This window comes from Callorhinus ursinus, unplaced genomic scaffold, assembly GCF_003265705.2.
Source record: "Callorhinus ursinus isolate GAN/ISIS: 27379988/994484 unplaced genomic scaffold, GSC_fseal_2.0 scaffold72, whole genome shotgun sequence".
NCBI classification, from domain to species: domain Eukaryota; kingdom Metazoa; phylum Chordata; class Mammalia; order Carnivora; family Otariidae; genus Callorhinus; species Callorhinus ursinus.
The window spans coordinates 1,354,247-1,374,219 of record NW_027397134.1 but is presented as its reverse complement, the minus strand read 5'-3'; the positions used below and the strand labels follow the sequence as shown (position 1 = coordinate 1,374,219).

General features: G+C 52.6%; 1 protein-coding gene across 10 annotated transcripts in view; it reads left to right on the top strand.

The window, feature by feature from the left end:
- TPST2 (tyrosylprotein sulfotransferase 2) overlaps positions 1-18,096 on the top strand; it is a 47,119-nt gene extending 29,023 nt beyond the window's left edge. For 3 of the 10 annotated variants that reach the window (XM_025858059.2, XM_073886878.1, XM_025858053.2), the window contains 7 exons: positions 1,620-1,691; positions 6,048-6,953; positions 9,604-9,820; positions 13,046-13,096; positions 14,796-14,989; positions 15,904-15,952; positions 17,604-17,772. In XM_025858059.2, coding sequence (XP_025713844.1) covers positions 6,112-6,953; positions 9,604-9,820; positions 13,046-13,096; positions 14,796-14,989; positions 15,904-15,907 — 1,308 coding nt within the window. In that variant the 5' untranslated portion in view covers positions 1,620-1,691; positions 6,048-6,111 and the 3' untranslated portion in view covers positions 15,908-15,952; positions 17,604-17,772. Of the gene's footprint in view, positions 1-151; positions 999-1,619; positions 1,692-6,047; positions 6,954-9,603; positions 9,821-13,045; positions 13,097-14,795; positions 14,990-15,903; positions 15,953-17,603 lie in introns of those variants that run through there. The other 7 variants (XM_025858060.2, XM_025858058.2, XM_073886879.1 and 4 more) reach the window with 6 other exon arrangements.
- Positions 18,097-19,973: the final 1,877 nt, after the last annotated feature.

Genomic DNA, 19,973 nt, shown 5'->3' with positions numbered 1-19,973 from the left:
TCTCTGGCTGCAGGAAGCGCTTCAAGTGCCCTGTCCCTAATTGTTTTTATTTGTTGCAGGAGGCAGGCCTCCGCTGTGGGCCACCCAGGCCCCAGGAGCACCGAGGCCTATGTACTCTGAGGCTCAGGGGCCGGATGGGGGGGGGAACACTGGTTGCTGTGGTAACACCTGGACCCCTCCCCTCCATCTGTGTACTGCGAATCAGCAGCCCGCTTTTGTGCGGATAGACACAAAATAGAGAGGCGAGGAGTGAGCTAAGAGGGAGCGAGGACAGAGAAATGCAGTAAAGGTCTTACACCCGGCGGATCTCCAGCACAGCACAAAAGAAAATAATCGCGGAGATTTCTGAGTGCTCGCTGGAAAAGGGCCATCGTGAGCTTTCAACAAAGGACAACCCATTTTGCGGAACAGGAAAACTGAGGCTCAGAGGGACGATGATTTAATGTAGTCAGGGAGTCGTCCAACCGCAGAGCTGTGTTCTGAACCGTCTCCACGTCCTGGGAAGGGACCGGGAGCCCCAGGCTCCGCATGGGGGTCTGTGACATGATTCCCCTCGTGGGCCTCAGTCATCCCATCTGTAACATGGAGGGAGGTGAGAACCAGACCAGAACTCCCCACCCTGAAGGGTTGTACACCAGGAGCCCATTGGTTCCACATCCGCCCCAGCTTCCTGCCAGACCCCGTCGTACTCGTGGGCCCGTTCCTTTAGTGCGACGGTTAAGAGCCGGGTGTCTGGGGGCGCCTGGGTGGCTCAGTCGGTTAAGCGTCTGCCTTTGGCTCAGGTCATGATCCCAGGGTCCTGGGATCGAGTCGCGTGTCAGGCTCCCTGCTCATCGGGGAGCCTGCTTTTCCCTCTGCCTTTGCCCCTCTCCCTGCTCATGCTCTCTCTCTCTCTCTCTCTCAAATAAATAATTAAAATCTCGAAAAAAATGAAAAAAGAGCTGGGTGCCTGAGTCTCGCAGATCTGGATGGGGGTCCCGGTTCTGGAAGTCCCCTGGGTGAGTTGCTCTTCCTCTTGGGGTCTTTTTCTCTTCTTTAAAGGATCCTCATACTCTCCTCCGAGGGGGACTAAATGATACAAGGCACTCACATAGTAGGCATTTGGTCAGTATTAGGTGGCAGCCGTAGGACAGTGTTCCACTCCGAGGGCGCCGTATTTATCCTACGCTAGGTATGTGGTACCCTTTTGGAGCTGGACAGTGTACAACCTGTTCAACCATACCCAGCAGCCCTGGATGGTGATTAGTGGTATAGTGGTGGTGGTTGTTGCTTATCCTTATATTTACTTTTCCTGAAGTCCAAGGTCCTTGGGCTGAAAGGAAGGGAGAACCCTGGCTGGCAGAGACCCGGGGGCTCCCTAAGGCAGCAGTGCCTTAGCTCACATTCTGAGCAGCGAGCCAAGTTCATTCCCGGTAGGACCAGGCCAGTTCAGACCCCAGCCATGGCATTTGGGTTCAGATGGTCTCCCCGTGCACCCCAACTCGTCCCCCAGAATACTTCCCTCCAAAATCATCACCAGATGCCCACTGGGGAGCCTGACACCCTCCTCTGCCCCTCTGAGGGGGCCCAGCCCCTTCACAGCACCCACCCCTAATGCAGCCTCTCCTTTGCCTCTGCAGGGGTCAGCCGGCGGACAGTCTTGGCGAGGGGCCACAAGGGCTGGAACCCAGCAATGAGAGTGCCCAGGGGAGGTAAGTGCCTCCAGAAGGCCCCCAGAGTCCGGGCTCCTCCAGAGACTGCCCTAGAAAGAGCCGCTCCACTCCCCCAGCTCTGTTACTGGGCAGCCACACTCCCCTGGCTGGGGGTGTCCTCTCTGGTAGAAACGCTGTGCTAGACAGAGCTGGGTCGCAGCAGCATGCAGGGATGCAGGGGGCCGGCCTCTGCGGCTCTTCGTCTCATAGAGAGATGATGATCCTGGTGCTAGGAGAAGGCCAAGTCCCAAAGCGGGCAGGGGACTTGGGAGCAGATTCAGGGCACGGCCAGAATCCAAACCCTCTGCGTCCCATCTGCCCAGCGCTAGGGTTTTGGTCTGCTGGCTCAGCACCTCACCCAAAATTTCCCTGAACCTCATAATAGCTCCCTGAGAGAGGGTTATTATTATGATCCCCCCAGTTTTTGGAGGGGTGAAGTGCCTTGTCCAAGTCACCCGCTGGCAAGTGGCGGAGGCAGGATTTGAACCCGGGGCTGTAAGATGCCACGTCTGAGGCTCTCACCCACCATCCTCACTGCCGGGACACTGGGACACCTCCCTTGACAGGGTCCAGCGGGGTAGTGGAGGCAGAAGGCCCGTCCAAGTTCCCGGACTGGGTGCTCTCACCCCTCTGGAGTTGGGGTCCCTGGCTGTGGATGGCCAGGAAGCTGCCTTTGGCTTTGGGGGTTCCCGGCTATTTCTCTCTGCCAGGTCACCCTCCTTTTTCTTCTCAAGGTGTCCCCCAGCTCTTTGCTGTCTTCTGCTCAGGGCTGACCTGTCTGCTTTGAGCTGTTTTCTTCTGATGACAGAGACGGGCCTGTGGCCGCGTCCTGTCTGAGGACAGCGAACAGCTCGGCCTCGGCCTGGCCAGTTCCAGGCCTGCCACTCCGGCCGTGCGACCGACCCCGAGCCAGTGGCTTCTTCTCTCTGAGCTGCTGAGGGCGAGGCTTCCCTTACCCCAGCGGTGGTAGAGACGGTTCCATTACATGACACATGGTCAAAGTTTTCGCCGTGCAAGAGCTTCATAAATGAGAAAACACAAAAATCGGGCGCCTTGTTTTAAAGTGTTATAGCCGCGGGTGCCTGGGGGTGGCTCAGTTGGTTCAGTGTCTGAGTCTTGGTCTCAACTCAGATCTTGATCTCTGGGTCAGGAGTTCAAGCCCTGCCCTGGGCTCCACGTGTAGAACCTACTTAAAAAAAAAAAAAAAAAATTAAAGTGTTGTAGCCCAATGGATGGTCAGTATTAAGCAAACCTGGTGCGTCAATAACGTTTTCCTTATTCCACCTATCTATTCTTCCAGGCCTTTCTCCCTGATATTTAGAATCCAAACCAGTTCCAACCCCAAACACAAGCTAGAGAGTACACACACACACGCGCGCACACACACACACACGCATCCATTCACACACGAGCGTGTACACTGTACCTATCCTTTCTGGAAACAGCCTTCCCCAAGTACCCCTTTTCTTCCTGTCTCTGCACCCCCCCCATTGCCTTCTGTTCCCCCAAAGCTCCATTCTCTCGCTCCCTGCCAAGTGTCAGGAGGAAAGGGTGGTGGCTCTAATTCAAACTAAAGTGTGATTGACTGTCCCCCAGGAGCACCAACACTGAAATCATAAACAGAATTCTAGTCTCAAGTCTAAGAGGAGGATTTTAATGAGCACTTGAGTAAGTTGATGGGTCTTTGGAGAGATTTCCAAGTAGCTTTATGTCCTGTCCAGCCTGCCTTAGCCCTGAGTAGCTCTGGAATCAGATTTCCCCATCCCAGACCCTGAATTCGGGGCACCAGGGAACCCCCACCACTGTCGGCAGCATAGGACTGATTCGGTTTTCTGGGGAGAGGGTCCCAGCCATTTCCCGATGCTCCCAGAGGCCAGGGACCCCAGGCTGAGATTAATCCGTGCTGTGTCAGTCGCTTCTAGAACCCTCCCAGCGGCATTTGAGGTCAGTGCACCCCACCCCTCTCTGCAGCCAGGAAGCTGTGGTTTACGTGGGGGAAGTGACTCTTCCAAAACCACATGGTCAGGAAATGCTGGGGCCTCTCAGCAGTTTGGACCCCAGGGCTGAGATTGTGCGTTGCATGTTGATTTCCTACCTGCCACGGCCCAGGCAGCCCAGACCCTTGTGGGTGGATCCGTGTGGCTGCAAACAGGGTCCTTTGGTGGTTTTGGCTGAACCTCATGTCCTTCGAGAAACACCGGCTCCCGCTCCCTTCCCACAGACCCTGGCTACAAGTAGCTCCCCCACTGTGCTGCGTTCTTCCCCTGACTGCCTTCGCAGTGGCTGTTCCCTTTGCCAGGAACACCCCCCTATCTCTTCCCTACCTGGCTGTTTGAAAACCAGCCATCTGCTAGTCAGACTCGGCACGAGGGCCAGCACCTGCAGGAAGCCTCCCCTCGTCTACTCAGGTAGAGCCCGTCACCCCCTCCAAGGTATGGCTCCACAGTGTGGGCAGACTCGGGGGTGGAGGCTGTGTCTCTTGGCTCCCTAGCCTAACTCCCGGCACGCAGGAAGTACTCGCTGAATGTGGGAATAAAGAAATAGCCAATGATCATGGCAGAGACCACTGATAATATCCTTCCAAATGCTCCCTACATGCAGGCGCATTCCTCAGTTAAGGGAGTCGTGTAATGGTCGTGCCAGCCCTTTGAGGTTGATCCTCTTGGACCCATTTTACAGATGAGGCTCAGGGAGGTGAAGTGTGGTGCCCACGCTCACACAGCCACACAGGAAGGGGAAGAGCTGGGATGCGAACCCAGGCCTGCCTGCCTCCTCGAATGCTCACAGACCTCAAGACCTCACTTTGATTCTGGAAAGACGTGGGAAAGGCAAAGGAGGGGACTTGAGGATAAACTAGGGAGGAGGGCAGGCCTGTCATTGGAGGCGACTAGAGAAGGGGGTGGCTGAGCTGGGCGGGCCCTGCTTCCCGAAACAAGCCCCTACTTGAAGAGTTGCCCCTGAAGTCTGATCCTCGCCCCTGGGAGGCATGAGGAGTGTAGGCTCAGGCTCACAATTCATTTCCTCAGTCACCCCCTGCCCCTGTCCCCACATCACCCTCACTGTCCCGGCATCCCTGAGCCTCCCGAGGACCAGGACACCAGCAGGAGCCTCCTCCCTGACCTCCCTGCCTCCATTCTCACCCCTGTGGGCCCTCTCTCCGGGGGCTGCCCTGAGAGTAAGTCCAGCTCCCTCCCCTGTCCCCTGAGAACTTGTGTGGCTTCTGTGCCCCCCAGTTTTTCCCTGTCCCTCCCTTCTGCCTCCTGAGGTTCTTGAACACCCCCACACCCTCTCCCATCTGGGGCTCTTTGCATTCGCTGTTCCCTCTGCCTGGAGCACTCCTCCCACACATCTTCACATGGCTCCTTCTCATCCAGGACTCAGCTTGAATGCCACCTCCCCCGAGAGGCCCTCCCTGACCTCCCTCCTCCTTCCCCTACTTGATCCCTCCCACGGAAGAAGCCGGGGGTGGGGGGGGGTAGGGGGGTGCGGCGTGGGGGGGGTGTTTAAAACCCTGTGGCTATAGCTTGTGTACTGTCACTTCCCCCACTAGGATGCGAGCTTCTTGAGTTCAAAGTCCCTGCTGTCTTACCCACTTTCCTGTCCCCAGCACTGAGCGCGGTGCCGGGCGCCTTTTTATACTTACTACCCATTTACTGAATGAAGACCGAGTGAATGTGTAGTGATTCCAGAAGAAGCCCAGAACAGGATGGGATATTCCACACCGTCTCCTGGCTGGCAGTGTGGTCCTTCAGAGCAGACCGGCCTAGGCAGGAACTATTGGACCCCAGCTCTGCTGCTCCCCAGCTGGGTACTCCTTTCCTCCTCTTTCTGTCTTTTTTTTAAGATTTTATTTATTTGACAGAGAGAGCACAAGCAGGGGGAGTGGCAGGCAGAGGGAGAGGGAGAAGCAGGCTTCCCGCTGAGCAGGGAGCCCGATGTGGGACTCGATCCCAGGACGCCGGGACCATGACCTGAGCCGAAGGCAGATGCTTAACCGACTGAGCCGCCCGGGCTCCCCTTTCCTCCTCTTTCTACGGCTCTCATGTCCTAGCGTTTCTGGCCTCGCCCTGCTCCTTCAACCAAGGCACATGCCCCAAATCCTTACCGAGCGTGTGCGAGGTGCCAGGCTCTGTGCTAGGCCCTGGAGAGACAGCCAGGAGCAGAACATGCAAAAACTGTGCCCTTGCCAAGTGGATATGCAGCTGAATTCGGACATTCCAGAGCATTGTTAAATGTGGAAACATTTTGAGAGTCGGTTTCAGAGTGATTATGACTCTCCACCTGTCAGATGAAGCCTGCGATGGGGGTGTGTTTGGTTAGGGCTGGCGGCTGACAGGCGTCCCTCTTTCTCCCCAGATGCGAGCCCCGCCGGCCCCCCGCTGACCTGTCGCTGAAGCAGGCTCGCCACCCCAGGCCCAGCATGCGCCTGTCGGTGCGGAGGGCGCTGCTGGTGGCCGGCTGCGCCCTGGCCCTCGTGCTGGCGGTCCAGGTGGGGCAGCAGGTGCTGGAGTGCCGCGCGGTGCTGGGGGGCCCGCGCAGCCCGCGGCGGGTCATGCGTCCGGAGCAGGAGGACCTGGTGATGGTGGGCGCAGACCACGTGGAGTACCGCTACGGCAAGGCCATGCCGCTCATCTTCGTGGGCGGCGTGCCCCGCAGCGGCACAACGCTGATGCGCGCCATGCTGGACGCCCACCCCGAGGTGCGCTGCGGCGAGGAGACGCGCATCATCCCGCGCGTGCTGGCCATGCGCCAGGCCTGGTCCAAGTCCGGCCGCGAGAAGCTGCGGCTGGACGAGGCGGGCGTGACGGACGAGGTGCTGGACGCCGCCATGCAGGCCTTCATCCTGGAGGTGATCGCCAAGCACGGTGAGCCGGCGCGCGTGCTGTGCAACAAGGACCCCTTCACGCTCAAGTCCTCCGTGTACCTGTCGCGCCTGTTCCCCAACTCCAAGTTCCTGCTGATGGTGCGGGACGGCCGGGCGTCCGTGCATTCCATGATCACCCGTAAGGTCACCATCGCGGGCTTCGACCTCAGCAGCTACCGTGACTGCCTCACCAAGTGGAACAAGGCCATCGAGGTGATGTACGCCCAGTGCATGGAGGTGGGCAAGGACAAGTGCCTGCCCGTGTACTACGAGCAGCTAGTGCTGCACCCCCGGCGCTCCCTCAAGCTCATCCTGGACTTTCTGGGCATCGCCTGGAGCGACGCCGTCCTGCACCACGAGGACCTCATTGGCAAGCCCGGTGGTGTGTCCCTGTCCAAGTGAGTGGAGACCTCGCCCTCCGCCCAGCCCCCTGGCCTGGCTCAGAGGCAGTAGGTGGGAGGAGTAGCTCTGTCTCTCTGAACTGTGTGGCCTTGGGCAAGTCACTGTGCCTCGCTGAGCCTCAGCCTTCTCTGCGGGCATGGAAAAGATCTGGGAAGAGAGTGGTTAAGAGCAGGCCTTGAATTGTGCCTCCCCCTCGTAGTTCTGTGGCACTGACCAAGTCACTGGGCCTCTGTTAGCCTCAGCTTCGTTATCTACAAAAGTGGGGCCATCGGCCCTTCCCTTTTCCGAGAGAATCAGCAGGCTTTGAATGTGCTTTGTAGTAAGCCGTTGTGGGTAAAGGTTAACTTAAGAACACCGATCTGGAACCAGGTTGTCTGGGTTCCCATCCCAGCCCTGCCCCTTCCTGGCTGTGTGACCTTGAGCAAGTGTCTCAACCTCTCTGTCCCCCATTTCCTTATCTGTAACATGGGGCTGTAGTCTATAAACCTTCTAGCTCCCTATGAGCATCAGATAAGTTCATGCACGTTAGGTGCTATTATTCCTATTATTATTATTGTCATCTTAGCATTGACATGGCTTTTATTGGCACACACATTGTCCTCACCCTCGTTACCATGGAGTGAGTGCCTGAGGTGTGGCAAGCACTCAGTTAAGCCCCCGACACACATGATGCCTTTAGTCCCCACAGCAGCCTGAGGACATAAGAACTGCTCCTATCCCCATTTTACAGATGAAGAAACTGAGTCTCAGAGAGAAGTTACCTAAGGCCGCACAGCTGGCAAAGTGTGGTGCCAGGATTTGAACCGAGGTCTGTTGGGGAGTCGGGAGCCTCTGTTGTCAAGCTCTCTACATCCGGGACCCCTCCGCTTTCCCTCCTCCTGTCTCTCTCCGCATTCTTCCTTTGGGGGGCTGTCCTTCTCCTGAGACCCAGAGTGTGTGAGCAGTGCGGGATCAGAGTGTGCCGTCTCTCTGTCTCCATTCTGATCAGGCCCAGGCACCCCTGAGATGCTGGAGCTGGGATTTTGTGAATTATCATGACCAAAAAAAATCAGATGACTGTAGGAAGTGAAAGGAGAAAACAGCCTACAATCCCACCATGCAGATGTTGACCCAGGATGCACTGGTTCTTTGTCAGGGGCTGTGGAGAAAACCAGAGCCCTCCTGAACCCGACCATGTCTCCCTGTAACCTTTTTTCACTTGGTGTCTGGGACCACTCGCCCGTGGCACCCCGCCTGCCACTGTGACATCACTTTGGACGGCTGCATAATATTCCACTCCGCGGAGCACAGCGTTCTATTCAACATCCCTTATTTGTGGACACATGGGTTATTTCCAGCTTTCTTTACTCCTCTCCAAGCACTGCTCCCATCAGTGTCCTGGGATGTCTGCATCTGTGTCATTTCTGCCTCACACAGTCCTGGAGATCCAGGGCATGGAAAGGCCATGCATATATTTGAGGTCTTTGACACAGTGATCCGAGTTGAGATTTCCGTCCTGGTCTGCAGACTCCAAGCCCGTAGCTCTTCCCACCCATCCCCACCCTTCACCCTTCCCTCTCTCTTCCCTCCCGGTCCTGGCCTCTTTTTGCCACATCTTTCTTGTTTCCGTTCTTCTTCCCAGTTTATCTCTTAGTTGGGATGGAAGCATCTAGAAATAGACCGTGGATCCTGGGAGTTCCCTGCCCTCCATCGTACACGGCCTTTGACCTGTGGTCGGTAGGGTCCTCGTGATTCAGATGGCTGGGTGAGCCCATCATAGGGGAGCGTGGAGAAGCACATCTGACAGGATGATTGTTCGTTGCCCTAGCCAAGGGTGAAAGCAACGGAAATGGCCATCTTTAGGGGCATGGGGAAAATAAGCTGTGGAGGTATGCTGCATAACTGGAGAAAAGAAGGTGGCATCGGGTACAAAACAAAGTCATAAACCAAAATGTACAGCGTATGATTTTTGCTTTAAAAACTGCAAACAAAGCTATAGGCTTTCCGTGTGTGCGTGAGAGAGAGAGAAAGCGAACACCTCCTGAGACCTCACAATGTGCCATATGCCCCTCTGAGATTAACTCATTTACTCCCCAGAACAGCCCGGTGAGGTGGGTTCTATCTACAAATCCCCATTTGTAGATGAGGACTAATGGAGGAGGCTCAGGGAGGTGAAGTAACTTTCCACGCCACACAGCCAGTGTGGGTCCAGCTGGCGTTTGAACCCTGGCTCCTGAGCCTGCCCTGAGCCACTCTCCCGTATAAAACACAGAAAACGGATTGAGAGGGTGGACCCCCACCAGATGCTAAGACGAGGTCCCTGTAGGGAGCTGCTGCTGGGAGTGGTGACCACTCTTCTTAGCCTTCGCATTTGTGTTTTATAATTATTTCTCAAGAACAAAATATCCATCTTAGTCACAAAAACAAAATGTTATTTTTAAAAAGTCATGACATCAAGGAAGCAGAATTTTAAGTGCGCACTGCCTAATACTATCTTCCGGTTTCTCACCGCACGCTCTTATCCCCAATGTACAGAGGAGTTATGAGGAGGCCAAGCGACTTGCCTGCAGCCTCATAGTCGAGGGGGCACAGCTGCCCCAGGGCCCGGTACCCCCAGCCTGTCCGGCTGCCCCAGGTGCCACCCGGGTCTCCCTGTGCCCCGTGCAGCCTGTTCTTTCTCCCCAGGATTGAGCGATCCACAGACCAGGTCATCAAGCCTGTGAACCTGGAAGCGCTCTCCAAGTGGACCGGCCACATTCCCGGGGACGTGGTGAGGGACATGGCCCAGATCGCCCCAATGCTGGCTCGGCTCGGCTATGATCCCTATGCAAACCCGCCCAACTACGGCAACCCTGACCCCATCGTGATCAACAACACACACCGGGTGAGTGCGTGCGCACGCGCGGAGATACACTCTCGGCCTGCAGCAGGGATGAGACATGGCTAATCCTATGATCGCTTGTATTTCCATTTTCACTTGGGCCGCAAGGAAGCTCAAAACCAACTGGTAGCCTGTCTCTCACACTACAGCATCAACAGTGGGTCTGTTTGTGTACTGATTTCAACCGGTTTCTCTGTTCCTGTTCACCCTTTTCCCACTGTGTCCCTAGCTGGCTGTCTGTAAGCATGTCAAGTCTTTGTTGAGGCCGAGTATGAATAAACTGTTGGTCCTTTTATTGTCCCCCAAAATTTTAATGTTGATTTCTCAGATAGATGTGAGCTCGGGGCAGTTTAAAGTACTTCTTAAGCTCTCCTTGGTTGAGACAGTTAAGGAAAATGACTTCGATGAGATGTTTTTGAAGCATTAAAAGTCAGCTAATCCTGCATAAAGGAACAGTCAGCAAGTTCATGGTCTTATTTACATGTTGCTGTCACAGCTTCTGGTCTCCTTTCGGTGGGGTGTTGTGACTTCCTTAGAGGCACTGAGTTAGTGAAAGTATTTGAGCATGGGGCCCAGGCCTGAGGACAACGGGCCCTGCTAGTGCTCACACCATCAAGACCCGAGTCTTAATTCCAGCTACGCCCAGCATTTCCAAACACATGCTGATTTTAGAAAGTAAACAGTTCTTTTTTTTTTTTTTTAAGATTTTATTTATGTATTTGAGAGAGAGAGAGAGAGAGAGACAGCATGAACAGGGGGCCTGACACAGGGATTGATCCCAGGACCTTGAGATCCTGACCTGAGCTGAAGGCAGATGCTTAACCGACTGAGCCACCCAGGCGTCTCAGAAAGTAAACAGATCTTATGTTGAAGAGCCAAGGAAGAAGGTCAGAACTTCTGTCACTTCCCCTTTAATTCTTCAGTGACTCAAGGAGAAAGACTCCCGTTTGGTACTAACAAGGCTTCAACGCCTCTCCCACACAAGGCAGGTTCTCCTAACCCTGAGCTTTGGGGGCTTGGCCCTTGTGATTAAAGCGGGTCTCAGCGTTTCCTCTCTCCCTTGACTGTGGATTTTGCAAATCTGTGAATTTTGCAAATATCTATTTGTGGAAATAGATCAGAGATCCACTGGAAATGCGCAGGCCGTGTTGATAGTGTGAATATTCGCAACCTGGATGTGGCCTATTTTTTATTATTCAATTGTTTTAAGTCTTTATTATGTTTATTTTTTAAGAGTATTGTTTAGGCTGTACTTAATGTGTTTCATACACTTATTCTGCACATACGCTGTATTTCATAAAATATTTATATATATTGCATGTATCTTCATATAAAAAAATCAATTAGCTGGATTAAAAAGAATAAACAGCAGCTGGAAGTGATCTTGAACTCCATCCCCCAGGCGCCAGGGTGAGGACCGCAGTGACAGTGGGCTCTCCTTACCCTGTGTTCTTAGCCAAGGGCCCAGCGGCAACTGCTCTTAAGTCTTTTTAAAAGGCGGAGGCCCAGGGCACCTGGGTGCCCCAGTGGGTTTAGGGACCAACTCTTGATTTCGGCTCAGGTCATGATCTCAGGGTCTTAAGATTGAGCCCCAGCTTGGGCTCTGCGCTCCGCGGGGAGTCAGCTTAAAGGTTCTCTCTCTCCCTCTCCCTCTCCCCCTCTTGCTTGCTCTCACACACTCGCTCTCTCTCAAAAAAAAAAAAAAAAATAATAATAATAATGCTTAGTAAATAAATAAAAGGCGGGGGCACCTGGCTTTGTCCCAGGATGCCAATCAGAAGCTCCCAGAGTAAAGCCTGACCTTGCATATTGTATACAAATTTAAACATTTTGATGCACAAGATCAACTTTCTGAGCCTCTGTCTTCCACTTGTTTCAAAGGGAAAATGTCCCTGGTTTCTTCCCAGGGGCTGCCCGACACTTGTTTAGTCTTTATGGTAGTTTTGCTAGTACCGCAAAGATAGGGGCCCTCATTGAAAACCGCGCATGCGTGTGTGCGTGCGTCTCTGTAGACACCGGGTGTCCCTGTGTAAGATCCCGCGGTGCGGGACGCTCAGGCAGTGGGAGGTCCCGAGTGCTAATGAACTTGTCTGCACCTACCCTGTCGGTTGCAGCTGCCCGCCACTAACCTCCTGTGGCCACGGGATGTGACTGACTAGTGAAATCTGACTGGTCCAGATGAGAGGCGTTGTGTAAACTACGTTGTGTAAGCTACGTTGTGTAAACTACGCACAGGATTTTGAAGTCCTGGTAGCAAAGACAGTATGTCAACTTTCTCGTGAATCATTTTTATATTAATTATATGTTGAAGTATGAATATTTTAGATATCTCAGGTTAGATGAAAGATAGAACTGGAATTTTTTCACTTGATTCACTTTTTTGGGGTCCTTTTTTTTTTAATATGACTATTAGTAGACAACTTAAAATTGCATAGTTAGTTCACATTACCTTCAGTCGGACGGTGCTGGTCTCTATGGTGGCTTATATATGGAGAGATAGTGGAAAAGCCTGGGGTTTTCTTTGCCCCAGCTGTGCCCTCTGCCTGGCATGCTTTTCCTTCAGAGCTCAGCTTGGCTGATTTTCCTTGTCACGGAGGGCTCGGCTCAAAGGTCACCTGTTCTGAGAGGTCCTTTGGGACCACCTCAAAAGAAGCCCTTTAGTCACTCCTGATCACATCCTTTTGTTTTATTTTCTTTACAGTACTTCCCATGGTTTGATATATTCTTGTTTGAATTTATTACTTGTGGATCCTCTGGCTCCCCCTCTAGAATGGAGCCTCCAGGAGAAAAGGAATTTTAATTGTCTGGTTAATATTGTACCTCTAGGGCTTAGAATAATGCCTGAAATAAGAGGAGCTCAATAAATGTTGGATGAATGGATGGGTGGATGGATGTGTGTACGGATGGATGGATGGATGGGTGATGAATGGGTAGATGGATGGATAGATGGGTGGGTGGATGGGAGAGTAGAAAGTTGGGAGAGTGGATGGATGGGTAGATAGGTAGGTGGATGGGTGTCTGAATGGGAGGGTGGGTGGGTGGATGGACGGATGGACGGATGGACGGATGGATGGATGGACGGATGGATGGGAGAGTAGGTAGATGGGTGGGTGGGTTGATGGCTGAATAGGTGGGTGGTAAATGGGTGGATGGGAAAGTAGAGGTAACAGGATGAATTTTATTTTTTGATCATTTCCATAATAGAGATGCTTTGGTTCTCTTTCCTAGGTCTTGAAAGGAGACTATAAAACACCAGCCCATCTGAAAGGATATTTTCAGGTTAGAAACCCCAAGGGGAATTCTGAAATCTGTTTATTGGACTGTCCCACTAGCTTGTGGATGCCCTTGGACACTTCGCTTCTCTAATTTGGTTGATCATTTCCTCATCAGAAAATTGGGTTGGGGGAGGGTGGGTCGGCCAGGGGCCCTCCCAGTGTCTTATCCAGCTGGGGCCAGAGAGCAGCCCTTCTGCCCGTGCTCCTTCCATCGCCTTGTCTCCTGGCTTGAGAGCAGTTGGAGGGATTGGTGGGGGCTTTCTGTCGAACTCTCTGTCTCTAGCCTTAAATTCAGTTTTATATAAAGTGGCAGTCCCCAAACACGACCCAGCCTGGAATTTTCATCAGGCAACCAAAAACGAAAACCATAAGGGTTATGTGGTGTGGGTATCCCCGCGAGTGTAGACATACAAACGCCCCTGCATCCCGCAGCCATCTCCCTGGCTGTGCCTCCCACACATCCTGGGTATGTCTGTGGGGTGTGGTCCGCGCGTCATCAAGAAGGACTGCCCCCTTCACTGACATGATAGCCCCCCTTTAAATGAGGTGTTTTAGCTTGTGTATTAATTTGGGAGAGAAGGGGTGCCAATCTCCAGTTTAACAATCAAATTCATGAATGCTCATTGTCCGGGGTCCATGGCTTGTGCACCCATCTTGGTTCCTTGGGGAGGGCTCCACGCTCCCTTTCTGGGAGTCGGAGACCCAGCCCATCCTCTTGCCGCTGTGAAAAAAATATTGCCAGGATTAGTCAGCACTAATTTATTGCCTGTTTTAACTGAAAAGACGATGTAACAAGAGCCACACACAGAAGTGGGGGTGAGCGGAATTAGTCACCACCTTTCATTGAATGCCTTTCATTTTTGCAGAGTATCTTTTTTTGCCCACCTGAATAGGCACTTGGCATTCCTTGCAATTCCATCGAATGAGCTGCTTGGGTTTGCGTTCTTTGTGTTTTCCCATCTTTTGGGTTTCACTGTTGCCATTTGGGATGGTGACACAGTATTCTCTGGAATGCACTGTGAGCTACTGTTGCCCTAAGATCGTGTCCAGTTTCTGCAGTGTAGCGAATGATGGCCTGTGCGCTTCATCTTGATCTTGCCTCTCTTCTCTGGGGCGGGGTGGGGGGGCTCTTGAACCCTTCCCTTAGAAGACATTGCTACAGGGTGGCATCAGTGGGCAGAAGGGTCTGTTTCGTTTTGAGACTCTTGACCTGTAAGGCTAAACTGTTGTACAGAAGAGTCGGAGCAATTTACATTCTTTTGCGGTGTATGGCGTATTCAAGATGTCTGGCTGGCCTGGGACTGTTTCTTGCTCGGTTAGGGGTGAACCGTGGAGGAATGGCATATGCCCTGTCATCACGAACACTGCCACGCTCCAGAGAGCTTCCCTGCCAGCTGCATTGGGCCCCTGCTTTCCACCCTCCTCTCCCTCCCTGTCCTCCAAGGGGCACCTGACTTCCTTCAGGGTATTGCAAAAATTGGAAAACAGTCTTACGGCAATAGTTACATACATGATGGCACGTGCGTTCCATGGGGTACTCTGTAGCCATCTAGAATGATCACCCTGAAACCCAAGAGATGGAAAAATAGTAAGCAAGCAGAACAAAGCAGCTCACACATTAGAATTGCAGCGAATGAAGAAAAAGAATCCTCTTCCATGAGGCACCAGACACACCCCCTTCCCCCTCCCCCGCCCCATTCCAGGTCTTTGCTGTTCCTTCTACCAGGAATGCTTTTCCAGCCAGGCCTTTGTGTGCCTCGCCTCATTTGCATCTTTTAGATCTCAGCTTATGGGACGTTTTCCAACACCAGCAACCAGTTCCTGATTCTCCAAACACCAACTGGATTTCAGTTTGCGCAGTGACGCCCAGAGTTCGTGTCAGACCCCACAGGATAAGGTCTCAGTCCCAGAAGACTGCCCCCCACTTCAGATGCCAGCCACCATGGGGTTCCCAGGCTACCCACATTTCTGCCCAGCCAACTAACATTTAAGAATTTGCTAGAAAAACTCACAGGACTCAGGAAAGCACTTTACTTCCTAGATTAGTGGTTTATTATAAAGGATACGACCCAGGAACGGCCTTGGAAGAGGTACACAGGGCAAGGTACAGGGTAAGGAGTGTGGAACTTCCAGGCGCCCTTTGGGCACACTGCTCACCCTCCTGCACCTCTGTGTGCTCACCAATCTGGAAGCTTTATGAAGCCGTCATTTAGGGCTTTCTATGGAGCGTTCATGAAGTAGGTACAGTTGATTAAATCACTGGTATTAACTTACTCTCCAGCTCCTCTCCCCTCCCCAGAGTCATGCCCTGGTCTTTCTAAGCCACCAGCGCCCATCCTGGAGCCAGACACTATCATCTCATTAGCATACAAGAACTGCTTGTTATCACTCGGAGCTTCTCGGGTTTTAGGAGCTCAGTGCCAGGAACCTGGGACAAAGAACATATGTTTATTTTTCATTATGCTACAGCTTAAATGTCATCCCCTAATAGTGGCCTTTCCTGACCACCCTCTCTGAAGTAGCTCCAAAGTCACTCATATGAGCCCACTGTATTGCCTGGAGGTGTAGGGGACATTATCTTGCATATGTGTTTGTAAAGGCTCTGCCCACTGCCACATAAGCTGCAGAATAGGACCGAGTCGGTCATGTTCACAGCATCCCCAGCACCTGACCTGTAGTAGGTGTGCAGTAAATACCCCATGAGCGAGTATGTGCCTTCCCCAGTGGTGCTGAGGCTCAATCTCAGGGCAGTGGGATCCTGGCACCCCAACCTGGCTGTGACCCCTTCCTCTGTGTGTTGTCTTCCTCCAGGTGAACCAGAACAGCACCTCCTCCCACTTAGGAAGCTCATGATTTCCAGGTAGGCCTGCAGGCTTCCCTTCTCTCCCCCAACCTCCCTCCAGTGCCTTCTGAGCCCAGGAGCTACTCTCCTGAAAAGCTTGCCCTTCCAGAGCCTCCCTGGGGAGGAGTGTCCACCAAGGTGGTCTGGCCCAGCCCCAAGGGGGGTTTCCATGGCGACAAGCTGGGGGAGCCATTTATAGAGTCACAGCTTAGTCTCCTAGCTCTGGATCAGGTAGGGGCAGGGATCATTGCAGAACCAACCACAAGGTTTGTCTGACTTTGGGGAGGGGGCCCCAGGGACCCATGTGATGGAGGTGAGGGGTGGGATTCTAGAACATTTTGGTACAGAACGTTGTCTGTTTATCCTGCTTCTAGAAACAGCATCGAGTTGGCCCAAAGCAATAAATGTTCTAAGAAAAGCTCCAAGCAGGTCTGGCCTAAGAAGAACCCCCAGGGCTTTGGACCAAGTGCTACTCCTGGGTTATTCCTTTAAAGCTGAGGACCCCTGGGATGGCCGCTGACACAGAGAAGGAAGCTAGCACCCAGAGGGGGCCCTGACTTGCCCAAGACCACACAGCCACCAACTGGCAGCATGCTTCTCTCCCCGGGAATCTTCCAGAGTTTGCTTTGGAGGAACAATTCGAAGTGCAGATCTCTCCACCCGTATCTTGTGCGGGGGAAGGGGGACACGTTCTGACCTTGGGGAGTCAAAGATTTAGGAACCCACTTCAGATTGGACCTCTCCCCGCCTCCGTTTGTGACATCCGGAGAAGAGGGACTCAGCCGGGTCGGCCTGCTCGGGCAGCCGGGAGATGAAGTGAGCTGGCCCGGGGGGGCGCATGGGAATCCAGGAAGCCTGGCGCCCTCGCTCTGCATGTGGGCCCTGGAGTTAGGGCCCCAGATGTGAACTTCCTCTGTCACTCAGGTGACCCCACAAGAGGTCAAAAGCGACTCACATGGGTGTTCTCCCTTTTGCTCTAGACTATAAAGACGCTTCCGGCCTGGACTCTATTTTTAGTCTCCTGATCTTATTTTTAAATAATTGGCATATTTTCTAGTATCTTTTTTTTTTTCTTTTTAATCTACTTTGCCCCAGCCTCAGGCCCTTGTCATTATCAGGATCCCATCTTGGGTGGTGCTAAAATCGCAGAGTTCTGCTGCATTCCAGAGGCAAGAAACCTCCTGTGGAAGGGCTCCTGTCTCCATGATTCTCCCTGACATCTTCCCCTCTTTCTCCTTCTGCAGATTCTTTAGTAGAATTTTGCACCTTCCTGCTGACAAAAGCCCGATATATTCCTCGCTGTACTGTTTAAATGAGATACCATACACAGGGTGCTTGAGCTCGTCCCTGGTAAACAGGTGGCCTGAAACAAAGGCCAATCCTTCCCTCGCCTCCAAAAATCCATTGGCATTTATGACATAATCATCACTACTTTCTCTTCATAAGTAGAAAGAGTCTGTCTTTGAGGTCAGGCGGATGCAGGTTGGGATGCGGGTGAGAACCCCAGGAACACTTTTAAATTTAAATTGTTTCTGGCCATCTGGGGTGCGCTGACAACACCTCACCTGATTTTGTGAATATGCATGAAGACCATCCGTTCCTAGATCACACAGAGGAATATGAAGGGTCTGTCTGCCTCTGGGCCTAACACAGTTGTCTCCCTGTTCAGATCTCTGCAGATTGTTGCCGAGAGGAGAAGACACTTGGCATTCGAGTGGAAATCGGACCTCTAATCCAAGCATATTGCTTGCTATTAATCGCCAAAACAGGACTGCTAATGAGGAATGTATTTGCATATGTTTGCAAAAGCTGCATCACTGAAAACTTAACCTGGAGACTCTCTACCTTTGGACGCCCCTGAGGTGGAGAGCCAAGGGTGTGGCAGTAGTCCGGCTTTTGAAACTTAGGTATTTTTTAATCTTTCCCCTCAAGAACTTTTTTTTAAAGAAATGGATTTGCCATTTTTCTTAATTTGCAGGTCTGCCTTGGTGGCTTTGTTTGCGGGGACAAGGCCCACACCTGTGCCTCTCCTATTGACCCTTACTTTTCAATTCGAAGAATCTATTTAAGAATTTAATATATGAGGTTTTCTTTGATTCTTCCTCAGTTCTACTCAGATTCAGAGAAAAAAGAATTATTTGAATAAAGTGAATAGGGACTCATTTGTCTGTGCCTGACTTTACGGAATGAACAGATTTTTTTTTTTCCTCCATATTGTATTTTTTCAGGTGGATTGATGACAGGAGAACAAGGCTCCCATTTCAGGTGCTCAGCAGGGCACCCTGAGCTCCTCCTGTGTCGGGTCCCCTGAGGCTGTCCTTGGGATGGGCAGTCTGCTAAAGGGACTCCCAGACAAACTGCTGGACTCACAGTCACAGTTTATTACCGTGACAAGATGGAGATTAAAATCTGCAAAGTAAAAAAGGTGCCGAGGGCAGGTACAGGGAGATCAGGAGTGAGCGTCCAGGGATCCTCACCCAGTGGAGGCTTACGGACACGCTTAATTCTACCAGCCACGACAGGTGACAACTATTGCCACCAGGAAAGCTCACTTGAGCCTTGGTGTGTGGCGTTTTTATTGGGCATCAGTCATAGGCATGGGGCACCCATATGACACCTCAAGTACTCCCATCTCCAGCCCCGGCAGAAGTCAAGTGATCCGGCCTGATCCCAGGCCCATCATAAATCACATTGTTAGCATAGACCATCAGGCCTGGTGTGAGGTATGGTATGGAAAGACACTGTTATTAGACAAGATATCCCAAAGGCTTAAGAGATCATCTCTCAAGAGCTGGTCAAGGGCCAGTGTTTTCTTTGGCATATACAGGATGTGAACAGCCCCAGCCTGCTGGGCCCCAAAATGCTGCACAGCCCCCAAATGCTGAGGGACCAGCTGGGCCCAGAGCAGTTTCTTGTCTTTAAGGGTTAAAGTGTTTTATCCACCCTCCCTTGCTTTGCAGGCTTTGGGAAGGCAATGACTCCCAGTGGTTTGGAGCATAGATTTTTGGAGTCAGGCCTAAGAACTTACTGGCTGTGTGGCGTGGGGCTTCATTTCTTCATCTGTAAAATGGGGAAGGTAAAACTTCAGGGGTTTATTGGGAGGGGCCGATGGTTGACCTAGGCAGTGGGGCCTGGGGTGCAATGAGCCTACAGTGTGAGGCAGCTCTGGTCTCTCCTGGTCTTGGAACTGCGTTAGGGGGGAGCTGATGGAGCTCTGAACACAGGAAGCTCATGGTCACCGCTCAGCGGGGAGCCGAGCACACCCAGCCTTATTCAGCGTTCCACTCATCTGTTGCTGTAGAACCGGCCAGCCCCGCACTTAGTGACTTACCACAGTGTACTGTTAAATCTCTCCATTCTGGAAGTCAGCCGGAGGGAGCTGGGTGGTTCTCACAGTCAGAGGGTGGCTGGGACTCCTGTCATCCGAAGGCTTCTTCATTCCCACATCTGGTGCTGGGCCCAGGTGGTTAGAGTGTCAGGAGGCTTTCCTGGGCTTCTCTGTCGCATGGCCTTGTCCACGTGGCTAGCCTGACAGCATGGCGGCCTCAGGACAGCCAGACTTTTTCCACGGGGGCTGGCTTCTCCCAGAGCAGGCGTTGCCAGAGGCCAGAAGCACCGGAATAGCCAGTCAGTTAAGGGATAAGCCTGGCCCGGTGTCACTGCCACTGAGTTTGTCCTAGGGACCCCCCATCCCCGCCGTGTTCAAGAGAGTAGAGATTCCTCCTTGGAATCCCTGCAGTGGCAAGGGCACAATGCAGAAGTGCAGGTGGGTGAGAGAGGCAGCTGTGGCCATCTTGGGACAACCAGCTGGGCACGGTCATCATCAAAACCAGTTTATCAGCCCTCCCCCCCCAGGGTCATCAAATAACGTAGGAATTCATCAGATTATGAGATTTCTCTCTGGGAAATGCGACGTTAGCCGAATGTTCCCTTTCTTCAACAGGGTGCACACTAAAGACATCTCTTTACTCTTTAAAGCACGGTGATTCCAGACCCCCAAAAGGCTTGGTCATCAAGAAACGCAGGCTTTTTGGTTTCC